General features: G+C 38.0%; 1 protein-coding gene across 2 annotated transcripts in view; it reads left to right on the top strand.

The window, feature by feature from the left end:
• Positions 1-25,227, top strand: part of TAB2 (TGF-beta activated kinase 1 (MAP3K7) binding protein 2) — a 68,866-nt gene extending 43,639 nt beyond the window's left edge. Inside the window, exons 2-8 of one of the 2 annotated variants that reach the window (XM_052784765.1) lie at positions 4,196-4,385; positions 7,734-8,023; positions 9,904-11,416; positions 18,681-18,841; positions 19,507-19,600; positions 20,955-21,035; positions 23,243-25,227. In XM_052784765.1, coding sequence (XP_052640725.1) covers positions 7,898-8,023; positions 9,904-11,416; positions 18,681-18,841; positions 19,507-19,600; positions 20,955-21,035; positions 23,243-23,388 — 2,121 coding nt within the window. In that variant the 5' untranslated portion in view covers positions 4,196-4,385; positions 7,734-7,897 and the 3' untranslated portion in view covers positions 23,389-25,227. The remainder of the gene's footprint in view (positions 1-4,195; positions 4,386-7,733; positions 8,024-9,903; positions 11,417-18,680; positions 18,842-19,506; positions 19,601-20,954; positions 21,036-23,242) is intronic. The other variant, XM_052784766.1, reaches the window with a different exon arrangement.
• The last annotated feature ends 1,936 nt before the right edge of the window (positions 25,228-27,163 follow it).

The raw sequence follows: 27,163 nt of genomic DNA, 5'->3' as shown, positions 1-27,163 counted from the left end.
ATTATTATAGTTATTTTGATGCTGTTTCAGAGTAATAAATGGAAATTGTGGTCATTGTGTGTTTTATCAAGACTACAGATGCTGAAAAATGAGCTAGAATACCAAGTATTTTATTGAAATGAAGCACTGGGGTGATGATGTGGAATGTTCTCCTGTTTTTAAATGTTTTAAATAATGTTTTCTAATCTATTGTCTGTGCTTTCATGAAAAGAGTGGGTGCATTAATCTTTCTATGCAGTTTTTGCTGTAAGAGCTGTGAAGGTGCTGTTTTGCCAATCTGATACCTCAGATGAAAGACGGAAATTTATATAGAGCATAAATACAGACTTTTTAGTACTGTGCAGGGAATTTGAAATGGAGAGTATAGGATTTACTGTTCTGATAATGATACAGTATATTGTGGTATGGGTTACTTTAGGTTAGAGAAATCGGAAAAAAATTAAGCCTTAGGAGGATTAAGAGGGGGTTAACTATTTAGCAGCAAGTTTAATGGGCTACTTGGTAGAAGAGGGGTCAAAAAAATGTCGTTGATGCTGAACTAAGGTAAACCAGTTTCCTTGTTAATAGAATCCTGTATTCTTCTGGACTTGCTGTGATCTTGCCAGCTTTGAATTTCAATTAGAGAAGCATTGTGGTATAGTTATCATAGATAAACAGTTGAATTTTTTAACTGCTTCATTTGTTGTGTTTTTTTCTCTGGCTGAACAGTGTTTTTCTTAACAGTTGCTTAAAAGAAAGTGTAAGATCAATAGTGTTTTGTCACTGCTCAGATTTGCCTAGCATTCTAAACCATTGAAGAAATAACAGGGGTGTGTTTTTAGTGAGGTGTGGATTCATTAATTTTTAAAATTGCGCTACCACTGCCATGGAGTTGACTTTTTCAGAGTTAAGAATGTAAGATTACAGAGCAGTGTCAACCTAGCTCATGTTTTTTCTGTCTGAGGGCATGTATTCTCAGCAATTGTGAGTGGGATCTGCAGTGACTGTTAATCCAAGCTGAGACCAGATAGCTGCTACAGGTGGTTTCAGGAGAACACGTGTGTGCAGCCGTGCTCTCAAGGGCCTGCTCTCTGGTCTGGCTGAAGCTTGTGCACTCTGCCTGGATCATCAGCTCTTCCTTCGGCTCTGCTGTAGTGAGCAGCCATTTGCTCCAAGACTTCAGGGACTCTTATGGTATTCTTTGTTCGCAAACCTTTATGAATTGCTTGCTTTAGGCCTGAGTAAATGTAAACAGGCTGTAGTGTCATTTTAACAGTATACGTACATACTGAACATTGTGCTAGCCAATGCATGTAAAGTGGGAGGGGAAAGGAACTCTCTAGTACTGGAATTTGTGTTTAAAGGCTGTTTCATTACTTCATTTTAACTTTTGCAATTCTTATCCCTTATTTTAACCATATTCATGTTATGTTTAATGTAGCTTTTCTCTATAACAGATTAAAAGCCTGACACTTTTTCTGGTAGAAAATAAATTACCGCTTTTTGTTTCAGATGAGGTATTGTGTTTCTCTCTGTGTAAGCCAAGACTTGCTGCTTCAGTTGGCTTTTGAACATGGTTGTTTTTCAGATGTATAGCTTGAGCTGTTCAAAAGAAAATATTTTGATCCTCTGCTTGTCTGATGTTGCAGTTTCTGAGGCCTCTTAGGTGTGTCTAAACTTCAGTCTAAATTATGACCACTGCTTGTTTTGGCATATCCATGCTACCTTTAAATTTGTGATCTTGGGTACTGATAGCAGCAGGCACAGGGCACCTTACGTAGCAGTTGTCTTCAATATTTCTCTACCCCTTTGAGATAGCACTCTTGGTATATGCAGAGTAAATTTGTACAGGATTAGTGCAGGTGTGTATCTAATTAAACCATAATCATACTGTGACTGTTAAAGTTAAATGTGTGCTCACTACTTTTAATTTACTTATGTAGGACTCACAAAACCCTGTCTTGCCTATTTTCACAGATCTTCATACTGGTCACCTCTTTGCAGATGGTTTTGTGGGGGTTTTTTGGGTTGGTGGTTTTGGTTTTTTGGGGGATTGGTTGGGGTTTTTTTTAATCATACAGGTCTGAAGGGAACCAGACTTCCTAGTTCCTGAAGAGTTGGGCTGCTTTGGCTCTGTTAAAGTGCACAAAGAGAAGGAAAACTGAACTTGCTTAGTCAGATAAACAGAATGTGTATTCTGGGAAGGAATACCATAACCTGAGTTTCCAGTTCTAGCAGTCTTGGCTGGTACTTGTCATATGTTACGGTTCTTTTGAAGTTGTGGTGCTGTTTTCAATAGTGGAATATCGTACTGTTATGTACACTAAAAACTGTTCGTAGGATTGTGATCTGTGTTTTATCAAAACATGTCTGAATATTCCAACAAAAAATTCTGTTCTTGCTTGTATTTTTAATTAAGTATGTATTGTGATTATATCAGAGAAGTTGGGATTTATGGGGCTAAAATAATGAGCAGATGTTTACTGGAATATTCTTAGGACTTTCAGTCTTCACTATTTTATTAGCTGACAAGCTGTTTTTTCCCATGTGTAGTGCGTATAGATGGAGAGTCCAGAGTAACAGGTATTTTGGGTTGTTTTGGTTTTTTCTTTCTTTCTTCAGAGCTATTAAATTGTTGGCAGAAAGTTGAACTGGTTAATGTGTTGCTTTTCAGTTCATGTTCAGCTATTATTGGAGGTGTTCTAGTGCAAGCCAATTACCTGTTGACTGGTAATTGTAATCAGTTCAGACCAGAGAAGACATAGGAGTTGAAAAATTCTTACAATAGAGTGGTTCAGGACTAGTACATAATATAGTGGTTCAGTGGTCTGGGAATAGTATTAAGCCTGTCTCATCATCCATGCTGAAAATTATGTGCTTTGTGCTTTTCCATCAATTCTTTGCAGGTTTTCCTCCATCTTTTCGGTCTCAAGAGAAGTTGTAGCGTTGCACTATGTTACATGTGAACCACAAGTGGTGTTAATGCTCTAGAAAATTCTGATTAATGCTCCCCAATTAACTTGCCACTAGTCCCCTTTTAGTGCATAGAAGTACAGAAACACAAGCATGTAGGCTCACTTACAAAGTGAGTGTGCCAGTGGGATTGTTGGGAAAGAACTTGGGCTGACAGGATCCAGGGAGCAGCACATAGAGGTGCCTCCTGGTACTGGAGGCAGCTCTCTGCTGGAGGTTGCTGTGAGTCAGTACGTGGTGTCATAGTGCATGTTGAATATGAGGCAAAGAAAAAAGAAAAGAAAAGCAGGTAGAGGAGGGGAGGAGAAAGTGAATAACTTGATAGAGATGTTTGTATAAGACTTGCTGACTTAAGAGGTAAATGAATGTTGGAGTTGACTACTTTGGGTTTTTTTGTAAACCATATGGTCACATTTATTTGTAATATTAGTTTATATGAAGAAGATACCATTCCATTGCCTAACACATAGGTACATTCTTCCAAACTTAATTGTTAGAAACTCTTCTTGGTAAAAGCCTATGAATACCATATGGCCATGAGCGATAATTTGTATAAATGTGTTGATTGGGTGATTGTGATATAATCTTACTCATAACTCTTCGTAATTTCCTTCAAAGGAGAAACAGAGTTAGTTGAAGAAACCTGAGTTCTTATAGGGTTATTTCCTTCTAGTCATAATCTCAGAATATTTCTTAAGTATGTTGGGTGAAAAACAAGTAGACTATTGCTAATAAATCCTGAAACTTAGAAACACTGAACTTCTAGCCACAATATCCTGATAGTAAACAATAACAGTGATGGTAAAGGTAATGGTGTAAGTGCACTCAAAAGCTGAATGAACACTGTCTTCCTGTTTTTGATGTGGACTTCTTCGTGTTTACTTGTGTTTTAAATAAGTAAAAATGCTGTTCTTAAAACAAGGAATTTTAATGCTTTGATAAATCAAGTATTTTTTTATTCTTAATATATTTTATAATGTCAATATAAAAACCAAGATAGAAGGAAACTGATCAGGAGATGTGTCTATAAATGGGCCATTTTCAAGGTTATGAGTGTGTGAAGGACAATTAGTTAGCCAGAGATGTCACGTGGAAAAATACAGACATAAAATACAGACTTATATTTCATAATTGGAAAGAAGGTGGGTGGGTGTGTGTTGGGGTTTGGGGTTGTTTTTCATTGGGTTTTGTTACATCAGAAGTGCCTGCTTTCAGTGTCTTAAGGCTTTCCTTCCTCTTCCAGAAAATGCTGGGACAGAAGAGATGAGTACTCCCTTTACTAAGGCCTAAAACTGCCTGTTGAAAAACAATCCTGACCAGGCAATATACGAATGGCCCAAGGAAGCCAGCAAATTGATATTCAGGTTTTACATGACCTGCGACAGAAGTTTCCTGAGGTACCTGAAGGTGTTGTATCCAGATGTATGTTACAGGTCAGTGTTCTGTTAATGACTGTATGAGTAAGCAGTGTTGCTTATTTTAAGTTTTATGTATGGGTGTCTCCTTTGAAAGCGGATTTTTTTCTTTCTTTTTTCCTTTTTGAGTGAGACAGATATACACAGTCTATTTCTTTGTTGCACAGCAAGGTAAGTATTAAATTGGCCTCTCTTTTTCCATGTCTAATAAGGGGTGGCCCAAGGTAAACCAGCCTGTAAATCAGTGTGTGCATGGAGACTATCGTCTCACCAATCAGTATGCTCGTGCCTTTTGGCCATCTCAAGAGCCAAAACTAACTGTGGCAAAAGGAGGGATGCAAAGCCAACTTCAGTCCAGCAGGGACAATTTAAGGCAGTGCTACAAAAATGCAGCTTTTTTGTTTGGTTGGGTTTGGGTTTTGTGGGGGTTTTTTTTGTTTGGTGGGGTTTTTTTGTTGTTGTTTTTGGGGTTTGTGGGGGGTTTTTTTGCTTCGAGCATCAGGGCAGGTCCAGAAGCAACTTTGCTACCTGGTTTCCATCAGGCTTCAAGGTATTTAGTGGGCCCTTGCCTGCATGCAGGTCGGCCCCACTGCTTTCCAATCCCAGCTCCCTTGGCCTGCAGAGCCACTGCTGGTGGCCTTACATATCTTCTGCAGCAGAGAGCCTAGGAGCATAATGCGGGCAATACCAAGTTTTCTGAGTCAGCCTGCATAAGGCAGGACTAAGTGGTTGTAGCTTAGCATCCACCATGTTAGACCTGAGTGGGTGTGATACACTGGTTTGCTTCTGCCCAGAGCTTCCCAGGGCTTTGGCTTCATTTGTTTTGTTGTAGCGTGGGAGTCCATGCTGCTAATCTGTGGATTTCTTTTGGGCTTGGAAGTAACAAAGCATTTGAGTCTGGTACTGTAGTTAGTGCTAAGGCTATGGACTGCCGTATCATCAACTTCTACCTCCAGCTATCTGTTTTCTATACTACCACTATCAGAACACTTACGTGCCCATATTTTATATCAAATTCTGCTCTATAACATCATGTTAGTTACTTCAGGAGGTAAATTAATGTGCCTATCCAAAGCCTGACATAGGGACACCTGAATGCCTGGAGTTAACAAATGATGATAGACTTACTTAACTATGCTGCTTAAACATGTTTGCTTTGCATTTTCCAGTGATCCCAAAGCATCCATACTGATTGGATTTTTTTCATTATCTAAGGTATTCAACCTTTGAGTACTCTGGATAATAAGAGGATTGTCTGAATATTCATACTGATGATCAGTATATACAGCTTGATTGGAAAAAAGATGGGTCATGATTTCCCAGAAGCTAGCTGTCTCTGGACTATGGCTAGGACATCTGTGGTTATGATTCAACATTCTTTAAATCATAATTGTTTGTCTTGCTTTTTATATGTATTTTTATTTATAAAATACATATATGTGTATACTTACATATGTGTATGTAGTCACACACACATGCATTCAAACACAGTGTTTGTACTGTTGGGAGTAGAAGTGTGTGACTGTGCCAATTTAATGTTGATATTTTCAAGACTTTATCATGACTCTCCATTTTTACTAGAATAAGAAGCTGTGAAAAGTGCAGCTCTTGAGAATTGTTTTTGATTTGCAAGAGGGCAAAATTCTGCTCAGGGCTCATGAGACTTCAAGCTTTCCGCAACCCTTTCTTTCTAATTATTTAGCTGAAGAGGGAACGGAACCGGATATAAACTGCCAGTATTTGTTCTCAGGATTGTACACTACCATTTTTATATTGGTTCTTGGTAGGACTAATCTAATTCTTATACTACAAGTACCGTTTTGTTCTTCAAACACGAGAACTGCTTGTTGAGCAGGTCAATGGACTTGCCAGAGTGAATGCATCAGTAATCCCCTTTTGAATGTAATTCTTGATAAATTTAAAGGCTAGTGCTTGGCTCTTGAGAGACTCAGCAGTCTTCATAACATTGAATACAGTGGATTTTTTTTTATTATTTAATAAAGAGCATTATAACTGTGAAGAAAAGATACTGTACATCGCATACTTTGACAGAGATATGGGAGAAGGGTTTAGATGAGGGAGTATTTTAGGTCAGCTTTCATAAGAGGTTTTTTCAAAAATTCTGTAGGGTAATTAATGTTCTATATGTGCAATATTATTACACTAATTCATTACACTAGAAGGCTACCTTTTTTGTTGTTAACTGAGAGCTTCTAAGACTTGCCAGAAAAATCCTATCATGTTGGTGGTTCTTTGAAATTTTCATGAGCTCTGGTTTCTCTGCATCAGTTAGCTTCTAGCTCTGCTACTTCTCTGAGATAGTGGGGAGTTTTGTGGGTTTTTTTGTGGGGCTGGTTTTTGGGTGGTGGCTTTTTGTTGTTGTTTTGGGTTTTTTGTTTAAAAAGAAGCCTAACATGACCTCTTTAAACCAACAAATTTTGTACTTGGACTGGTGGTAAAGACTGGAAAGCAGAATTTGAGAGTACTTCTGCATGTATTTGCAATACTGCTGGAGCGGTGTCTGAATCCTGAGTTCTGCCTTCCTGTAGTTGAGCATAGTGGAAGGAATTTCCGACAAACACGGTAACTATGATTTAGGTTAGAGATAAGTACTTAAGGACTTTATTGGGTATAAGAAATGGTGCATTCGCCTTGCCCCCACAATACATAATATGCAGGCATCATGTGTCAGGGTGAAGTTTCCTTTTTTAAACCAGGATGTATAAGATATCCCAGGAGAGAACCTGAAAGAGTTTAAGCAGTTATGCAGTTTATAATGATATTGACAAGAGGCTTCTATAACAAAAAAAGTTTCTTCAGATCGCTATGAATTGTGCAGGAAAACTTTACAGATATTTCAGTTGTCCTCTGAATTTTTTTAGCCAAACACTTTCAGCTTTTTTTTTAAAGGAAGGTTGATAGCCTGATATGCTTATAATGAAAAACTTAAGGATAAACAGAGTATGCAAATGTCTTGAGGTGAATAGCCCACTGTTGAAATATCTAAACAATATCTAGTATACTAAAAACAGAGGACCACCAAAAATCTAATAGGATGAAATTTAAACCTATGTAATCTAGGGAATAAAAAGTTTTATTGCTTTCTTGGGCTGACAACACTGAATGTTTCTGAAAAGTTTTGCATCCCTCCATTATCCCCAACAAGCCTTCCGCATTCAGCTCTCCCCTTCTACTCATTTAAAGGAGTCACTGCAGTGTCCTCAGTCTGTGGACATTGTCTCCTTTTGTTCTTTTTTGTGTCTGGAGCATTCTATAACTACCTGCTCCTCAAGTCTGTGTCCTCTCCTTGCTTCCTCGTTTCCCTCCAACATTCTTATTCTTTCTTTTTTTTTCTTTCTCTTTCAGGGTGCCAACATTTTAAACTCAGTTGGGACATGGGCAGAGCTAAGATGAGGGGTATTGTTTTGCTGGAATATGCTCAGTTCTGCCATCAACCGGTTCTCTGATCTATAAAGAGCTAGAAGCGGTTGAAACTCTGCCTCTGCCAGCCAGAAGATGCCAGGGGTTCCATGTGCCCCCGTTTCCCCTTTGAGTTCTCCAATTTGCTCATTGACGTCTCTGAAATTTTGGAATTGATTGGATGCAGTCTTAAAAAAGAAAAAAAAATTGTCCAAAGAAATGCATTCAAGCTGAATGTAAGGGCCTTGCAAGCTTGGCCTGTTCCTTTTTGGTTTGGTATTTTTGGCCTTTGTTAATAATTTTAATTCACTTAAGTTCATGCAAAATCTGCCTTTAAGATCTTTCTAGCTTGTTTTTCTGTGGCATCCTATCTTTTTCCCTTTTCGGGCTCCCTTTTCTCCCTTGCAACAAATACAAAGCTATTGTTCTTACCTTCTTACCCACTGTTCTGTCTGTGTGTGATTCCTTTCTTCGCTACTAACTTCATTTGATTACTTTGTCCTCTGGTGCTTATTCCAAACTAGAGCTGATATGCATACCATCGATTTGACCCATTTTCATATCTCTCAAGACTTTTCTGCAACAATCCTTATATACAGCTGGCTGTTAGATAGCCTTTAGGGAATCTGTTATTTTAAAAGGTTTTGTGGCTGGGTTTTTGTGGGGGATGATTTTTTTTTTTTTAAGAATTCAGAACTGCATCTGACCTGTGTGAGCACATAGTTTTGGTTTTGTGGGTGGAGTTCAGCCTTGTTGTCCCTCTCCCACTTCTGTTATGTCCGTCCTTTTTTCTTCTTTCTTTTTTCTTTCGTAAATCTGTAAAGTAGAGACAGTCTTGCTATGTCTGCACAACACTATGACCCCTCATCCTGGTTGAAGGATGAGAACTACTGTCTGCTAGTTTAACAAAAATAACTTGACACAAAGCATGTAGCATGGATCATTTTATCTTGCTTGTGTTGCTCTTCAGCTAACTGATAATGTTACTACTTGGCATATGAATTTTTTTTTCCTTGATCATATGCATTTTTTCTAGTAACTGTTTCTGTGTGCTGGATGAATTTGACACCTATTTAGTTTTAATAACATCTGGGCCTCCATAGGTGCTCTTCTGGCTGAAAGTATTAACCGTTATTTCTTGGGGTGGGGGAGGGGGTGTAGTTCTCTAAGGAAAGTGGTACGGACAGAGCATAATATTAAGAAATTATGCCACTGATGCATGTTCGCTCTTTTCCAAAAATCTTTATGTAGGAAACCAAATTGGGAAGATCAGAGTACAATGTTACTAAACGTGGAAAAAGAGAAGAGGTATTAGCAGTTCACTTCTGAAATGTTCTTAAAAAGCAAATTAGCTAGGTTGTGGGTTTTGTTCTAAGTCATCCTATTACAGGTTTTATAAAGTAACTTTGTACAATTATAAGTATTTAAAAGCTTTGCAAGCAGTGGTTTAAAATGAAAATACAAATGTCCCCTGCGTTTTCCATTAATAGTTTCATCTTGCAAAAGAGTAATCCTGCTGTATTTGTATAAACTGAATTTTTACATGTCTTCTGAAGTCATGTACAACTCCTTGGGTTGGCATATTTCTCCTCTGCAGTAAGATTCACTTTCCATTTTCAGCAGGAGGTAATACATAACTGGTATTGAAATGTTTGGGAAAAGATTTAAAATAAATGTGTATTTTGATTTTTGTTTTTAAGTTATTAACCAGTAATATGCAGGTGCTGTGAATCCATTCCTTCTGTCATTTCCCCCTTAAGCCAGAGACTTGGTCATTGCTTGAAGATTGTTCTGAAATTGAGAAGGAATAGCAAAAAATATTCATCCAAGGTGTATCATACTGTATGGTGTTAGCTTGTCAAGGTCCAAGATCTCCCTGTCATTGCTTCAGCAGCAATGCAGACCTCCACCCTCAGTGCCAGTGACCGAGTCACTGTTCTCAAGATAGTAAGCTTCACATGCGAGCCCCTTGTGCATGTGTAGCAGCTATGCTAGCCAACCACCTAAAGCTTTCTGTTTGATGCTACATTAATTTTTCTATGATGATTGGATGCATATATATCTAACTGTGATGGTATTTTATCAGTAATGTCAAACTTTCATCTGTCTTTTATAGAATAACAATAATTTGGATGCCTGTTGTGCAGTTCTCTCTCAGGAGAGCACAAAGTATCTCTACGGTGAAGGAGACCTAGGTTTTTCGGATGATTCTGGGATTCCTGGACTACGAAATCACATGACATCTCTTAATTTGGATTTGCAGTCACAGAACGTGTATCACCATGGAAGAGAAGGAAGTAGAATGAATGGAAGTAGGACTCTAGCTCACAGCGTTAGTGATGGACACCTTCAAACCAGTCAGTCCAACAATGAACTGTTTCAGCAGGAACCACAGACAGCACCTGCACAGGTTCCACAAGGATTTAATGTCTTTGGGATGGCTAATACAGTTAGTACTTCTAATCCAGGGCAGCATCTTGGATTTCACCTAGGCGGCAAAGGAGTATCTAACTTGTCTCAACAAACACCCAGATTCAACCCCATTATGGTAACTTTAGCCCCAAATATTCAGCCTGGTCGCAATACCCCTACTTCTTTGCACATACATGGTGTACCTCCTCCTGTACTTAACAGTCCACAGGGAAATTCTATCTATATTAGGCCTTACATCACAGCTCCTAGTGGTACCACTCGACAGACACAGCAGCAGCCAGGCTGGGCATCTCAGTTTAATCCCATGCACCCTCAGCAAGTCTACCAGCCTTCGCAGCCAAGTCCCTGGACTACTCTTCCTACATCCAGTACTACGCCACATACCTCATCGCAACACTCAACGCAGCCAAATCATCAAGGCCACCAGACTTCTCATGTCTATATGCCTATCAGTTCTCCTACTACTCCACAAGCACCTATGATTCATTCATCTGGTAGCTCACAATCCTCTTCTCATAGCCAATACAACATTCAGAATATTTCCACAGGACCTCGCAAAAACCAAATTGAAATCAAACTTGAACCACCACAAAGAAACAGTTCTTCTAAGTTGCGTTCAACTGGCCCTCGCACCTCCACTACTCCCTCTTCCCTCAACAGCCAGACATTAAGTAGAAGTCAACCCACTGTTTACATATCGGCCAGTCCTCCAAATACTGATGAAGTGATCACACGCGGTCAGCCCAAGGTCTACATTTCAGCAAATGCCACAACAGGAGATGATCAAGTTGTGCGGAACCAGCCCACGCTTTTCATATCGACAAATCCTGGAGTTTCTGCCACTTCTAGGAATATGTCTGGTCAAGTAAGCATGGGTCCTGCATTTATTCATCACCATCCACCCAAGAGTCGAGCAGTGGGCAACAGCACCACTGCAACCTCTCCTCGAGTGGTGGTTACGCAGCCTAACACAAAATATACTTTTAAAATTACAGTTTCTCCAAATAAGCCCCCTGCAGTTTCCCCAGGGGTAGTGTCCCCAACCTTTGAACCTACAAACCTTCTAAATCTTCCTGATCACTATGTTGAACCAGAGGGTATCCAGCATCTTACTGACCCTGTTTTAGCACATGTGGATAGGATCAGTGATGCACGGAAATTGAGTATGGGATCTGATGATGCTGCCTACACGCAAGGTAATATTCTTAATATAAACAGTAGAGATTTCAACCAGGTTGTCAATTCAGTATGTAGATTACAGAACAGGAAACAGTTGATAACCTTTGTGATGTTAATACAGTATCTTCAACTTTAGCATTCATGAGCATTTCCTAAATAAATAAAAAAGCTTTATAAGCAAATCATAGATTTCTTTTTATGGTGAAGACATGTAACTGAATACTTGGAGATAATTCTTCTGTTTGTCTTAAGTAGATATGTTGCCTGTTTAATGAAGTGGACTTGTAGCATCTTCATTTTTCTGTTGTTCTGAAACATCTAGTTTGTTCAATTTGTCCTAATGATTTAAAGTTACAAGTCTACTGGCAGATCTTTGAATTAATTGAGAAACTGTTTCTATTGGATAATGTTCCCATTTTTTTCTTTTTGAAAGTGTATGTAAGACGGAAGAAAAGCAGACTTCAAAAGCAATTAGTGGGACGAAGTATTGGCCTCCATGTTTCCTAATGTGTGCCTGACAATAAAATGCTTAAAGTCTTGATACTTCTGTTATAAAATGTGAGAAGGAACACCACACCAAAGAAAGCTATTTTAAAGGATCAGTGGTGATGGGAGGGTAAAACTTAAAATACGTGATATGGCAACCCAACCTATTAATCTTTTTCTTCTGTTTTCATGTTTTTGCATGCTTTTATTACCAACTTGATGGTTTATTAGCCCTCCTGTGGACTTTTTGTATAAAGTTGTTGAATGAGTCTTAGGATATTTAAGATAGGTTGTCAAAATAATTTCTCTTTGAGCTCATTGGTCCTCTTTGGACTTAGCAAACAATTCAGCATTAAAAAACTGGCTTGTTCTATGACCACTCTAAATGTTCTTCAGATTAATTTAGCCATTTTGTTTTGTGTAAGTAAGTACAATGATCAGGACACTGGAAGCCTGGTCTGCATCTGGAGTACTATAGTAATGAAGTAAATCAAAAACTGATGATAGTTTGCGCACTACTTCTGGATGTAATATCTTTGGTGAGAGAATAATCCATCTTAACTCAAGTGTCTAAAGGTTAGGTGTCAAAGCAAAAAAAAACTAACCATCCTAGACTGTCTTTTACAATTAATAAAGAGTTAAAGAACTTCAGAAAATGATTCATCTGTAGATAAGCAAAACAAATTGCCATCCAGAAGTGCTATTCCCTTTCCTTACTCTGAAGGGAGACTTGGATGGCTGTTTTAGGCCTAGAAGACTTAAGATATCCAGAAATTAAGCAGTCGAAATCTTGTCCTTAGGCTCTAAATACTCTTCTAGATCATGAAGTTGCTTCCCAAGTATTCTGCGTTTTAGGTACTTGTTGGGGAAGGGTGTCCCTTTTTCCTGTTCTGCCTCTCTGATGGGATTGACCTTTACTACGTCTAGCTCTTCATCTCTTGTACCCCTGGTAGTGATGGCTAGTGTAACCTGACTGCCTCCAGAATCTCCACAGGCTGCAGGTATCAGCATCCAGTTTATAAAGCTGATGCAAGCTTGAGATGCCCATTTCTGCTATGCAGCCTAGAATTCAAAAGCATTGACTGGCTCATGCCTGCTGTGGAGTGCAGTTGTTCTTGAAGCCAACATAGATGCAGTTTTTAGATGAAGTGTAGATGCATAATGTGGGCTGGTGCAGCTTTAGGGACCTGAGGGAAGCACCAGCTTTCTGTGTCCTTCACTAGTTCATATAAAGCACACTCAGGCTTGTGAAGTTCTTCACATTCAGAAGTGTTTGGGATTTCTGGCATGTGTTGCTCCATTTCTGCTGCAACAAGTGCAGTATTTTTTAAACTTTTGTTCTTTAATCTTCGGAAAGTTGAGAAGTGTGTGATAGACTTACTTGTATGATCGCGATATCTAGAAGTCTGAACTATTGCTTTTAAACTTGAATCTTTTATTTAGAGGTGGGGTTTTTTTCCTGTTACATACTAAAAGGGATTTGAGTTACTTGATGCTTTCTGCTGTGAGGCCATGTTCTAAGCTGCTTATAACTTAGCCAGACTGTGCAAAAAAACCCTTTCATTCTAGGTGCTTGTCTCATTTTAATTGTAGCCAGAACAGATGAGTAGTTTCTCTGGCCACAATTAGAGAAAAATGTATTTTCATCAGCTTTTCCGTTTCTGCCCAGAATGTTCCTTATCTTGGCAGGGAGAACTGAATCTGGCTTGGGGTAGAAGGAATGTGGAAGGTGGAGTTGCTTTGGTGTCAGTGTCAAAGTGTCAGGGGTGACAGTGGCAAAGGAGATTTCCTTTTCTTTGTTCCAGTGAATTAAATTCATATGCGTGGTCCAACCCAGGAGAATAGAAGGTGTGTTGGACCTATCTGCAAATGCTGCTGCCTGCCACCTAAGAAACTTTGCTTCCTTTAATTATGGTGCGTGTAGGCACTCCAGTCTCTTTCATGATTAGATTTCTGGTTTTCCTCCCAAGTAAGTTGCAGTGGGTAATAGAAGGCTGCCACAGATTTCTGTCTTGTTTGCTGCCAGAACTGGAGGTTATATGATGTGAAAAGGAGTAGGATACTGCTCAGATAAAATCAGTGTAGTTACCCTGGAATGCTAGGTTATGTCTCCGCCACTGACTTTGTGATGCTAAGAAACTCTGTCACCAGACTTTTCAGAAGTGGTTGCTAATTAATGTTTCTCGTTTTCTGGGATTCCAGTTTGTGATACTGCGGACTTGCTTGTGGAAATGTTGAGAGCACTCATCCACTACTGAAGTCAATAAGAATTAATGATGCTGTGAGAAAAGCAATGCTAGGTGCATGCCCAAAAGGACAGCCAAAAGAGGATGCGTTTTTATGCTAATCTATTTAGTATCAGTTCTCTGTGTGTACAGGCGTATCAGTTCCCATTACTTAGCAGTGATTTCAATTTATAATATAATTAGTTTTATTAATATGAAGCAATTACCTGAGATTTCAATTTATTACTTTAGTATAAAGTGTATTATGGATGAAAAACAGTGAAATCCTGTTAGAAACTGAAAATTCTGTACTCAGGAATGTTTTTGTGATATACATTCACTATGCATGCAGTCATATGTTGAATATGAATATTATTTAGTGAGGCTAAATAATTATTTAATAGTTGCTCATTCTGTATATAGCTTTCCATCTGTATAATGGGCAGGCATCCTATCAAGAAAATACATAATTGTGTAACAAAATCTTTAAGTTGATGTTTTCATACTAGGGAGCTCAAGTCCCTTAGTTCAATACTACTTGGCTTTTGACTGTGACTTTTTCATATTTTCTTGGGGAGGGGATGGTATGTGTAGAGTTAGTCATTGGTACCAACTATAGGTATGTATGTGGATGTCTACTTAGCAATTCTTGCCACTATGTTTTTAATGTAAATATGTTAATTGATAAACAAGTTTAGTAACTTGACATTTTGCACAGTCCTTGCTTTGGTTTCTTGGAGACTTTTAAAATTTCAAAAAGAAGAAAAGCTGCAGGAAACATTTCTTAAAATCCTAACCAGTCCTTGTAGATCTTTAAAAATAAAGACTTGAATGAGATACAGCTGTGCCCCATGCTCCAAGAGGCCTTAAGCCCATTACATCATGTGATTTAAGAAAAAAATACAGCCTTACATTTGGCTCTGTATATCAGCACCCACTTGAGTGACGCTCTTTTTAAGAAATAAAATGGCAAGAATGTTGGAAAAGGAGAATAAAAAAAACCAATCTGAACTGTTGAAATTGCATATTAAATGCATATTAAATGACTTAATTTTGTGCAGCTTCAAATACAGATTTTGAAAATGTGCACAAACATTAAGTGTGTCCTGAGAATTTCATGAACCTACTGCCACAGAGTAATTGCGTTGCCAGAATTCCCCTTACCACCATACTTGGCAAAATAAGAAATTTCAGAAATTCATAGGTCTGTAGAATAGGGTGAAATCATTGTGTTCCCACATTAGCTTTTTTCTTAGAAACACTTATAATAACAGAAGATTCTCTAAAGCAGTAATTGTTTAAAACTGAGATTCACAGAGGCTTTGAGAAAACAATTATGCATACATTTTCAAATTTACAAGTATATTCAGTACCTGTTTGAGTAGGTCTCTAAGAAAGGAAAAGTGAACTTTTGTCCTTCAGATTTTAATGCTCCTTGTAACTATAATGATTACAGCCTTTTTATGGAAAATGTGCACTTTTAATGTCAAAGGAAACAGTGGCATCTGCCAAAGTGTTGAAGTGTACTGTTCTTGCCAATCTGCTGAATGTGAACATGCAGAAGTTGAAAAAATTGGATGTGCATAGTACCCTGTTTGCACATAATTAAAAAGTTGAACATGAAATCTGTTCTGGTTGTGGTACAATAATGACGAGTCAAGGGGGCAATCTTTGTACTTCTTTTGCTGGGCTGAATACAGTAAATAGCTTCTTTTTAAGAATGTCTGGATAAACAAGTGCAAGCCTGAGGCTTTCTGGCTTGTACTCCAAGTTAGTCTATGTAGAGTAAGCTTGGGTGTGCCTGTGCTGCCTGCATAGGTGGAATCCTGTTCCTGCAAGAAACACGGGATTATCAAAAAGACCGTTAAATGTCTCCTTGTAGACAGTGTAAACTAGGCCTAGTAGCTGAATTGCATTAGATTCAGAGATGCACTGCAGTTTTTTCTTAACGTTTTCAGTTGCTCTGATCAACACTAGAGGGAGCTGAATACTTAAATTGCTGTTTTCCATTAATAAATACTGCAGTGGGATATGGGGACATTTTGTCTTCCCAACCCCATTTTTTTCCTGCAGCTGCCAAATTCGTATTTAAGCAAAATTACCAAATTTTATGTGAAAGCCACCACTTAAACCTATGTCTTGCCAGTCCCTTATCCAAGTTATTTTTAATAGTAGAAGTTTAGCATAGCAATATCAAGTGATTCTTCTTCTTTAATCGTAAAGGTAATTTTGTAATGAGTGTGTTTACAATTTCGAATCCCAACAGATTTTAAAATGGTAAAGTAGTCACAAAGCTGCTAGGAGAATAAATTGGATCGTGTCTGGAAAGTGATGTGAAAATGAAGAGCATGTAATAGTGCTGTGGGCATCCATCAGTGCCTTCTGCTCCCTGTGCGGTTCTATGATGACTGCTTAATTTCTAAACCACAGAAGTGGGAGAACATTGAAATGAGAAGTTGTGGGGTTTTTTCCCTTTATAAGAGTAGCTTAAAAAAAAAGGGGAGGGGAGGAGGTGGCAGGGCAAAATCCTCCAGAGATAGAGTCTTGCTCATAGTCTTACGCTTGAGTCCATGCCATGCCATGTGTGCTGGAGATACTCTGGTAACCCTTTTTCTTGCTTACCATGTCCAGCGTACTGGCTGCTCACCAGCAGCCTGCATCCGTAAGTTTGACAGGTCTGAGGAGTTCTGAGTCTGGTTGGTAGAGCACAGCTGTGTTGCTGCAGGTCAAGTACCAATAATCTGGGCTCCAAAGAGTTGCCTCAGCAGTAATACCAAGGCAATGAAAATTGAAGAGACTATCTAAAATTGGAAACAAAGTGTAGAAGGAAAAAGGGGTTGTACTCTTCCTCCAAGAGTAGAGGCAAAGTAGTCTTTGATTTCCTTTCTTTATAGTTGCAGCTACGTTTGTAACTCCTGGAGTTTGTAAATGGGAAAAAGTTCCTTCAGCTGTGTCTAAAAGGCTTTTCAAGAGGGGAGGCTGTCTTTTGAGACTACTTACCTGATGATTCCAAGTCTTCAACAAAAATCTTTATCTTGGGATTTCAGTTACTATGGTTTTATATTACATATGAGCACAGCTGCAACTTTAACTATAGTGTGACTAGTGGCTACCCTAAATAAAGGTGCCTATTTATGCAAACATCTCTAAATCGAACAAAACCAAGCAGAAGCTCAAGCAGCTTTGTCTTTTCAGTATCTTTTGAACACAGGTGGCTCAAAAGCCTAGGCTGAATCTCAGTAAGGCCTTGCAGTTCTGTAACACTGTACAAAAATAGTTTGGCATGGTTCCTCCTTTTGAGAATGTCTGGAAGACAAAATGTGATGCGTGAATGAATGAACAGGCAGGAATTGCAGCAGAGGGCAGTTCCGCTTGCTGAAGATATGGAAAGTTGCATCTTGGTTTTTTGCTATTTTTAACTCTGCTGCTACTTGGGAAAACCTAACCAACCAAATCTGAGTGCTGCTAATTTTTTGGTACCTGAAGAAATCGTGGCGAATTAAACATGATGTTCCAGCCGGAGTTTTGCTTAAACACTTTGTGAGGCAAATTCAATCTTTTTAAAACACCTTGTTATTGCTACTTTTTTATTATTTCCACAGTGCTATAAGGGTATCCATAGTCTGTTAAACTGATCCTGGTTTATATGAATTAGTAATTTAATGGATGAATGAATGGCTGTGCAGAAGTTGAAATGATTGTTGGGTTTGTTTAATGAAATACTTTTTCATTTTTATAGAAGGTGATTATTGCTTTGAGCAGTGTTATCTGCTCATGTGGTGATATTTGATAGTATACCTACCTTTAATGAAATAAACTCCTTAATTGTATGAATTTGATTGCGTCTTCTGCTTTTTAAAGCTAACTTCGTAGTTTCTAAATTGGGTCTCCTCATGCCATTTTCTTTACAGATAGTAAGCAGTGTTAGAAATTAGAAGCTGAGCTAATGGTTCTGCACCATAGTTAAGGAATAAAATGGTATACAATCCAGCCTCTGTGATAAATATAACTGATGTTTGCCAGCAGTATTGCTTGTAGTACTTCCTGTTTTAGTTTCATGTGGTGTCTCCTGCTATGACAAGAACACTGGATTATGTTCCAATCCAAATAGCAATAAAAATCAAAATCTTGATGCTTACCTGGCACATATAGTACTCTGTATTGCAGCTGTCTGTCTGAAGTCCTCTTCATACTACCTGTTTTGCAGTGGTTGGGCTGAGTACAATACAAGGAAATGTTTGTTGTTGGTTTCTGTTAGTCATTCTTGTAGATTGGTTGGGTTCTTGAAAAAGATTTTTACAGATTACAACTAAATTTTGCAGGGTCATCTGTTAGGTGGTATGACTTTCTCATTGTATTTGCTTGTTGTCTGTAATTGATTTGTGCTGTTTTCGAAAATACAACACTTTCTGTCTTACAGCAGAGGTTTTCTTGTGAGGAGAATGGAAAAGCCATCTGTAGCAATGTTTTTTGTCTGTATTTTCCCAAAAGAATACTAACTTTCATCTTTATCTGATGTCACCATGTGAAGGATAATAAAGTAGATAAAATGGGACTTTATGTATTGCAGCTTTACTGGTACATCAGAAGGCCAGGATGGAGCGACTTCAACGAGAACTTGAGATTCAAAAGAAAAAGTTGGATAAACTAAAATCAGAGGTCAATGAAATGGAGAATAATCTAACACGAAGGCGCCTGAAAAGATCGAATTCTGTTTCCCAAATTCCATCAGTAAGTTGAAATGTTTGTAGGCTATAAACGTAAACCACAAGTGTGGTCTGTCACAATAAATTAAAGGAACAGTTGCTCATATATTGACAATATACTAGTGACAGACAGTATAGCTAGAATTAAACTAGTAAATAGTGTAGTTTAGAGTAAAGACTAAATATGTGTTAGTTAACCACAACCTTTCCGTTCACTAATTGCTTTGTGAAGTGTTGCTTTTAAAGGCAGTCACAAAAGGCTTGACCTGGTAGTCTTCCGGGATATTCTTAAAGGTATGATCACTTAACTTTTCAGACTACAGTTTAATACTCATACTGCTTTCCACACAAAGTATTTTTTGGTCTTCATGCATATACCAATCTCAGAGAAACTGATTAATGCACCAGTTTTCAGTGCCAGAAGATCAGCCATTGATCTGGTGGACCATTGGCTGTGTCCTGATCACAATCTGGAGTTGTTCAGTCAGCTCTGAAGTCTGATGAGAGACAAGAATTCAGTGGGTCTGAAAGCTTTTTCTAAGATTATGCTTGCATTAAAAGAAAGGTCATTATAAGGAAGATTCTTTTATCTTCACTTCTGAAATAACTAAATGCTGTCTACCTATACGTGAATGATAACTGATAATAAAATGGGAAAATTTGGCCTAACAGGCAGATTTATTTTTTCAGCTGGAAGAAATGCAACAGTTAAGAAGTTGTAACAGACAGCTGCAGATAGACATAGATTGCCTAACCAAAGAGATTGATCTGTTTCAAGCAAGAGGTACAGTATGCCTTAGTACATCAGCAACTGTAAATGTTGATTTTTTTTTTCCTTTCTTCTTTCACTGTCTGCATGTATCAAAAGTGTCTGTGTTTATAAATGATGAGTATAGACACTATTTGCAAAATCATCACATTAGTTTGAGTGAAACCATGGGAGTAATTGTCTTCTAAGCCTGTTGGTTTTGTTGGCTTTATGATTTTCCTAATCCCACAGTCATTCCTATCTCTTACTTGGCTCAGAAGAGAGAAACTTGTGATGCCATTTATTTAATAAATGCGGGGGGGGGGGGGGGGGTGGAAATCTGGTTATTTGAGTATCAAAGAAGAGGGAGGAGAAGTTTTCTAAATGATACAGCCATACATATGTGTCCATCTCTCTCTCTTGTCTTCCACTTCTTCTGTCTTGTATTCAGCCTCTCAAGTTAGCAAATACAAAGTACAGCTGTAACTTCCAGTGTGCTCTCCTCCTTCCGCTTTCCTTGTCTGCAGGGACACAGCCTTTGGTCATGAGGGCGAAATTACAAGACAGCTGAGTCAATTCAAGAGCTGCCAACAAGAGGTCCCCCTCTCTTCCTGCTTCCCTCTCTTGCCACTTACTGTGCTTCGGCTCTGTATTAGCTTTTTAGACCCTTTGCAGAGCTGATGCTGCTCACTAGCCAAGCAAAAAATGTTGCATTGCTGGAAAAGCTTGCTGCAGCTGATGTGAGGGAGAGGCACGGAAAGGGAGAACTGAGATAGTGAGAGGGAAGGGACTAATGCTTTCCACTTTTAGCAGCAGCAAGCTGTTAGATCGGTTCAGTCTTGAGCTGTGGAGGTTCTTCAGACAATATACCTGCAGATAAGGAGAAAGTAGACAGGTGTACTGAATGTAATGCTGCACTAAAAACTTGACCTTAAATAGAATATTCAAATTGCATGTGATTTTATATCTGTTTGTTACAGTAAGTTGGAGTTAAGAGTTCCTCAAAGTATTAAATCTAAGCATATATAATACACTGCATAGTAGATAGCACATCTCTTTCAGTATAGTTACAATTTAGAAAAAGTCTCAGGTAAAATTTACTAATAAAATGCTGTTAAATATTTGAGTGACAGAAAAATATTTAAGGAGTTTGGTCTGCTGGATTCTGTTACTGACTTTATATTGCATATTTTGGGCAGTAAGTTTCTTCACGTGTATTGTTGACATCTTTAATATCTCACTTGGGTCAGTATTGACACCTTGATATAAAAGGTGATAAGTGAATAACAGTACTGTTTCAGAATCACTGTCAATACCTGATAGGCTTTCCTATTCAAGTTTATCTTTAAAACTGCTACACTTTCTTTTTGTTTGTTTGTTTTGGTTTTAGGACCACATTTTAATCCCAGCGCTATTCATAATTTTTACGATAATATTGGATTTCTTGGTCCGGTGCCACCAAAACCCAAAGGTACTGTACTGGTAAAATTTGGCTTTAATACTAATACCTGGTTTGCATCTAATATCAAGTTCTATTCTATGAATCTAGTTTAAATGTTGATTATGAAATAGATTATTTCAAAAGCATCCAAACCTTGCATTTTATTTGTATTTGCGGTAAATGTGCTTCTGTTTGCTCTTGTTTCTTCTATTCATACATTCAGGAAAGAGAAGTATATTAAATGGGGTATATTTAAAGATGGCTAATATGTTGGGAGGTAGTTTAAGTAAATGGAAGCATCCATCTTTTTTTTTAAAAATGAGTGTGAGATACATTGCTTAGGGATCAGTGAAACTCACTTAGATGACTTCATCATTGTCCTTGGTGAGGAGTGGATTTATTTACATGTTACAATAACTCAGCTTGGTTACCCTGACTGGACTTCTGGCTACTGTAGAATTTGTATTAACAATTTACATAAAAGCCTCTTCTGACTATTGTTAAATATAGTTTTAGATAGTTGAAGTGGAAAGGAATGCTGCCCAATACGGCAGTCAATACTGCTGAATTTATTAGTCAGTTTTGAGTATTCTGCTTGTCATTGTTTCGCACGTTATTTTTTTTTTCCCCCTAATGGGATGTCAAACAAAGCAGAATAATTATGTCTTGTGTGTTACGTAAAGCAGAGAATGAAATTACCTTGTTTGCAACAGCATCATACTATGACCTATAGGCAGACCACCAAATGAAATAGATAATCCACTAATGTTTCTGTGCAGTCTTTCGGTCCAGGAAGTTCTCCACATAATATATATGTGTGTGTGATTGGTCCTTGTGGTGCGCAGTAACTGTTGTTACAGAATCTTGTCTTAGGATTTCTGGCCATTCTGTATTTCCGAATGGTCTGGATAAATTGGATTTTTTTTGTCCTCCAGACTGTAACTCCTCCAAACTGATACTGTTCTTCATGCTTTGTAAGGGTTTTTTATCCTTCATTATCCAAGCTGTTAGTGAAAATACTGAGTAAAGTTAAATCCATATACAGTCCTATTAGACACATTTTACATCTGAACCATGAAGAATTTATCAGCAGTTCTGTCAATTATGTGGTTCCCTTTACAGTAAGTAAAACCTAACCTATCAAAGAAGGAAAATTAAAATTAATTTTCTGTGACTAGTTGTTAACATTTGCATTGACTCATCTTCTAGGAACTCACAAATTTAAGTGTTTAATTTGGTACAGCCTATCTTGAAAATGCAAAGTTAACCCTGACTGGTTTATAAACCTCTGCAGTCCTTCTTATCCTTTCTTGCTTTTTTAAAAAGTATCACTACTGTATCTTAGTCCTTCATTAACTTTAATTTTCAGTTCATTTTATTTTGTTTCAGTTTAACTCTGATGTAGGTTATGACTTAAACCAGAATTACCACTGTTCAGAAACGAATGAAAAATAATTCTTTTTGTGTTGTGATCAGTAGCCTTGTACTTCCCGAAGCTGTCACTGTCATTTCGCAGCAGTTGCAATTGTCTAGTTGCTAATGAGATGTTCTCCAGTTGAAATAATTGGCTAAAAGATTTTGCTGCAGTTACCTAAACTGGGAACCCTTAACTTGAGAAGTCACTCTTCTCTCTTTTCAACTTTTTCATCTCTTTTCATCTTTTAAAGTAGTTGAAGATTGTTGTCTAATACATCATGCAAAAACATGCACTTGTATGCCTGGGAGGATTACCCTATAGCATGACAGAGCTAGGCATTGATTTTTCTTTAGTGTATTTGACTGCTTATCTTGTTTGAGGAAGAACTGCTGATACTCATTCAAGGGTCAAAATGTTAAATATGTCCAAAGGTTACAGAGCACTTATTTCTTGTCGTAATGAATTTTAGACTGCTCCATAGACCTCAGTCTTCTAAATCTTGTGCATATTTCCTGTCCTGATTAATTTCTAAATTTTATCTCCTTTTCATGCAACAGCTTTGAACTGAGACCAAAAGGGGAGAAAGCAGAGTGAAGGGATGGGAAACTTGCTTTTTATAGTTTCACCTTGTGCCATTTGGCTGACTTACAATCAAGCTGTAGTCAAGGGGCTGGTAAAAAGCTGCCTCTGTCACTTGTAATAACTGTGCTGTTCTCAGAGGAGCAAGATAGTTCTCAGTTACTGAAAAAAAATCATCTCAAAATTCTTTCCATGCTGTTCTTGGTTAGTAACTGCTTATCTTATCTCTTTCATGTCACAGATCAGAGGTCCATTGTGAAAACACCAAAGACTGTTCCAGACACAGATGAAGATGAGGGAGCTCAGTGGAGTTGTACTGCCTGTACTTTTTTAAATCATCCAGCCTTAAATCGCTGTGAACAGTGTGAAATGCCCAGGCATTTCTGAGCCAACGGGCCTGTTATCTTTTGTAAAACCATAGCAAACATACAAGGAACTATCCAGTCATTGGGGGGGGGGGGGGGGGGGGGGGGGGGGCAAAAAAAGCATTTATGCGTAGGATTTTGTAAAATTGAAGGTGTGACGAGATGGTATTTTGCTAATATTAAATGTCAGCCCACAGAGCTAGTAATACCTCAGTGTTGTCACAGGCAGTTGAAATTGATCGGCTGAAAGGTAATCTGCTGAAAGACTCAGTTGCCAGCTGCCTAAACCATGTACAGTATTACCAGTATCCCAGTAACACACACCATGTTCAGTGCTTGGATGTTGCCCATCCTCTTCTCTGCCCCGATGTCACTACTGAATTTTGACAGGGGAAAGGAATAGAGTGCTAGCGTTTTTGTTTTCAGAGCTTTCAGTGAAACACTACATGCACAGAGGAGATCTAAAAGGAACAAGGTTTAACTATTTAAACTGTTTGCTGCCACATAGTGCCTTCAATAAAGGGAAGAACTTCACAAATCAGTGGTACTCTTTGCCTTGTCTTCCCTGAAAACATCTCTGTGAAGCCAGAAATCAGTACAATCACATCTAAAGATGAAAAGGAAAAACTGCATGCGTTGTCTGTACAGTACACACAGTGAAATACCCCAAAGCTTTTCCTACTGTACATAGCTCTAGAGCCTGCTTTAAGTGATTTCTTTTCTTCACCTTTATTATTTTCTTGTACTTCTGTATGTATAGTGTAATAGTCTTTTTGTTAACTTTTTTTCCCTTTAAGTGATTAAGCACGATCATGTCCCTTTTTTTAAGCTTTTATCTGAGAGAAGCAATGCCTTAAAATAAGAGCATTAATAAGAAACTATGCACAAAATAGCTTTCCTCTGCTCATTCTGTACATTGCTCTTGTAAATGCTGATGATCTGTGAAGACCTGCAGATGCAGCGTGGTAAAAATGCAGGAAAAGTTGGAAGAGTTATGCATATAGTTCACTCTGTACACTGAGTTTTACGGTGGGTGACACAAGGTAGCATTTTGTCTGGCGTGAGGAAACTTTTTATACGAAGAAACTTTGAACCCACCAACAGATCAGCATCCGATTTAAGCTTGCTTCATCTGCTGGGTATCTTGCAGACTCCTGAAGAGAGATTCATTGGGGAAGTACATACAGTGCCAAAATCAACAGCAGCAGCATCGTACAGCTTTGTTCAAGGACTTTAAATGCTTTCCTGTTTTGGCAGCCAGTTTCTAAACCTGACTTTGTGGTAAAGTCTCATATTTATAGAAAACAAGGATAGCAATATTTAGGACAACTGAAATAAAGGCTGGAAAAGAGAAATCAAACAGACTTGAACACTGAAGCAACCTCAAGCATCTCTTTATTTTGATGATCTATTTTTTTAAGGAAAATATTCACATGATCGGGGATGTATGTAACCAAGATCAAGAAAATGGAATTCCAGTACAGTATGCATGAAAGACGGCACGCAAAGAATTATGTAGCAGCACTTAGCGTGAGGCTGGAGGGAGTGCTCACAATGTAGCAAGAGACAAAGTAGACTGTCACCCACTGTAAACATTTGCCAGTGGACACTTTTATTAGGAGTTTTACAAGTGATCTATGTGAATGCACAGAGGCCTTTGTTTTGAAGGCTTTGCATTTTTTTTATGTGGGAAGAAAATGCCAATCCCAGGTAATTAGGCAGTAGACCCAAAGCACTTGCATTCAATGCATTTTGTTTATAAAATGAGGCCTTGTTTTTCAGCTTCATCTGCAGTTCTATGTGAAGATTGACAAATCAGTTTTTACCTGTTTATTAATAAAACCTAATTTGGATATCTTGAGTTGATGGTTTTGTGATTTAGCTGGGTAAACTGCCTTTGTAACAGATAAGTTATTTATAAAAATTAAAAAAAAATTATATTCTAATGTTTGGTTTTGTGATTTGTTTGCTTTTTTCCATGCTGTGGAGCAACAGAATACTCACGGAACAGTAAGCATTAACAGTATTAAAAGTAGGCTGATTTCTTATGACCAGAGATTTTATTTAAGCCTTGGTTTGTTGAATCTTGTATCTTTCCTCCCATGCATTATTCTGTTTAATTCTAATTCAGTGAGTGTAAGGAATGTATTCCATAAAGTTGCACTGACAAGATTGTGTCCTGACCAAAGAACCGTTCACTTATTCATAAAGTAGTAAGCTAGACACAGGCCCTTTTTACTTCATGCTTTAAGGGTTTATGATTTTAGAAATACTATTCAAAATGGGCAACCAGTTTGTCTAAGATAATAGATTATATACTTTGTGTACTGTTAATAGAAGCACAGTTTAGGAATTAATATGGTTAAACTGTATTTTGGTGCTATGTGTATTACAGTGCTATAAGATGTGGAGTGTTCTTGGACATGCCTTTCCCGCTTGGACCCTGTCTAGACAGACATTTGCTATGTGGAGTTGGGCTTTTCCTGAGTCACGGTGATGCCATCTAAAAGCCCTTCAGGAGCCATCTATAAACAGATTTAACTACAGATCCAGCAAAAAGCTTTCCTTAACACAGATTGATGAACTGGAGTGCCTTAATCTGCCGTATGAAAAGTAGTGTTTGGCGTGAGGAGGGCAGCTGTATTGAAAAAGCAAACAACAAACTCCAGTCAGCTATGGGGTGGAAAAAGCATGTTCAGAGAAATAGGTAAAATGGAATTCTGCTCATCCTATCAAAGCATAATTAATCTTTTCCCTGCATTTATTTGAGTGTTTATTTTCTGAAAGAAAAAAAAAAAAAAAGAATATTTACATCCTAGCTCCAGCTAGCTATGCAGAGCCATCAACACATTAGTATGAGAGTGTATCAAGCTGTATTTTCAATAACCAATCCTGGAAGAGTGGGACAAGAGAAATGACATCTCCCGTGTCATCCGTTCCACAGATTTTTGCCTTCACCGTCAGGGTATTTATGTTCTTCCTCTATTTTGGGTCACGTATATCGTTATCTGTTTCTTCAAGTTGATACCAGTATATTGGCATATCACTGCTGTGTGTTTTTAAAGGGTAGGTTTTTAAGGGTTTAAATTTTGAAGGATGAAATAGAACTATATTTCACTGCTTTTTTTTTTTCTTTTTCCTCATAGAAGATAAATATAAAAAATGAAACATTTGCTATAAGGTTAAACTTTGTATTGTGAACATCAGTAGTTTATCTTGGATGCTGATTTATGACTTTATGTTTCTGTACTGTCTTTGTCAGGTATCTCTGTAATTGTAAAAAAAAAAAAAAGAAAAAAAAGAAAAGATTTCACTCTTTAGTAGGAAGGGAGAAGCACACACTTCCTGGCTTTTAGAGATGCTTCTGTTTATTTTTCATGAATGTGATGTTCATCACTTGGTCAAGCTTCAGAATTGGGATGACTTTAGAAATGCAGGCAGCGAAACTGAAGAGCTGGTAACAGGGCCGCTGTGTCACGTCAGCTCTGTGGAACTGACTTCAGTTCACATTGCTATTTTTCTACATAAGTTAGAAAAACATTTGTCTTCTGCAGTCTCCTATCAATAGAGCTATTCTGTTGCCCAGGAGTATGGTTATGTGTGGCACCCCTGAAATTTGGATTAATTGTCAAATTTGGTATCGTCAGTCTCAAGCTAATGATACATCAATTTTAAAATTGCGTGGTCAGTATTTGTGCCTGTCCATGTGTGTTATTTGTGTGAGCTTAATCAATTTTATGATCTTGAAATGTCTACCTTCAGCATATTTCGTAGATGCCCAGGGAGAATGCATCTTT

This window comes from Harpia harpyja, chromosome 4 (assembly GCF_026419915.1).
Source record: "Harpia harpyja isolate bHarHar1 chromosome 4, bHarHar1 primary haplotype, whole genome shotgun sequence".
Lineage (NCBI taxonomy): Eukaryota > Metazoa > Chordata > Aves > Accipitriformes > Accipitridae > Harpia > Harpia harpyja.
Note: the sequence above shows the minus strand (reverse complement) of the source record. Positions and strands in the feature narration are given on the sequence as shown.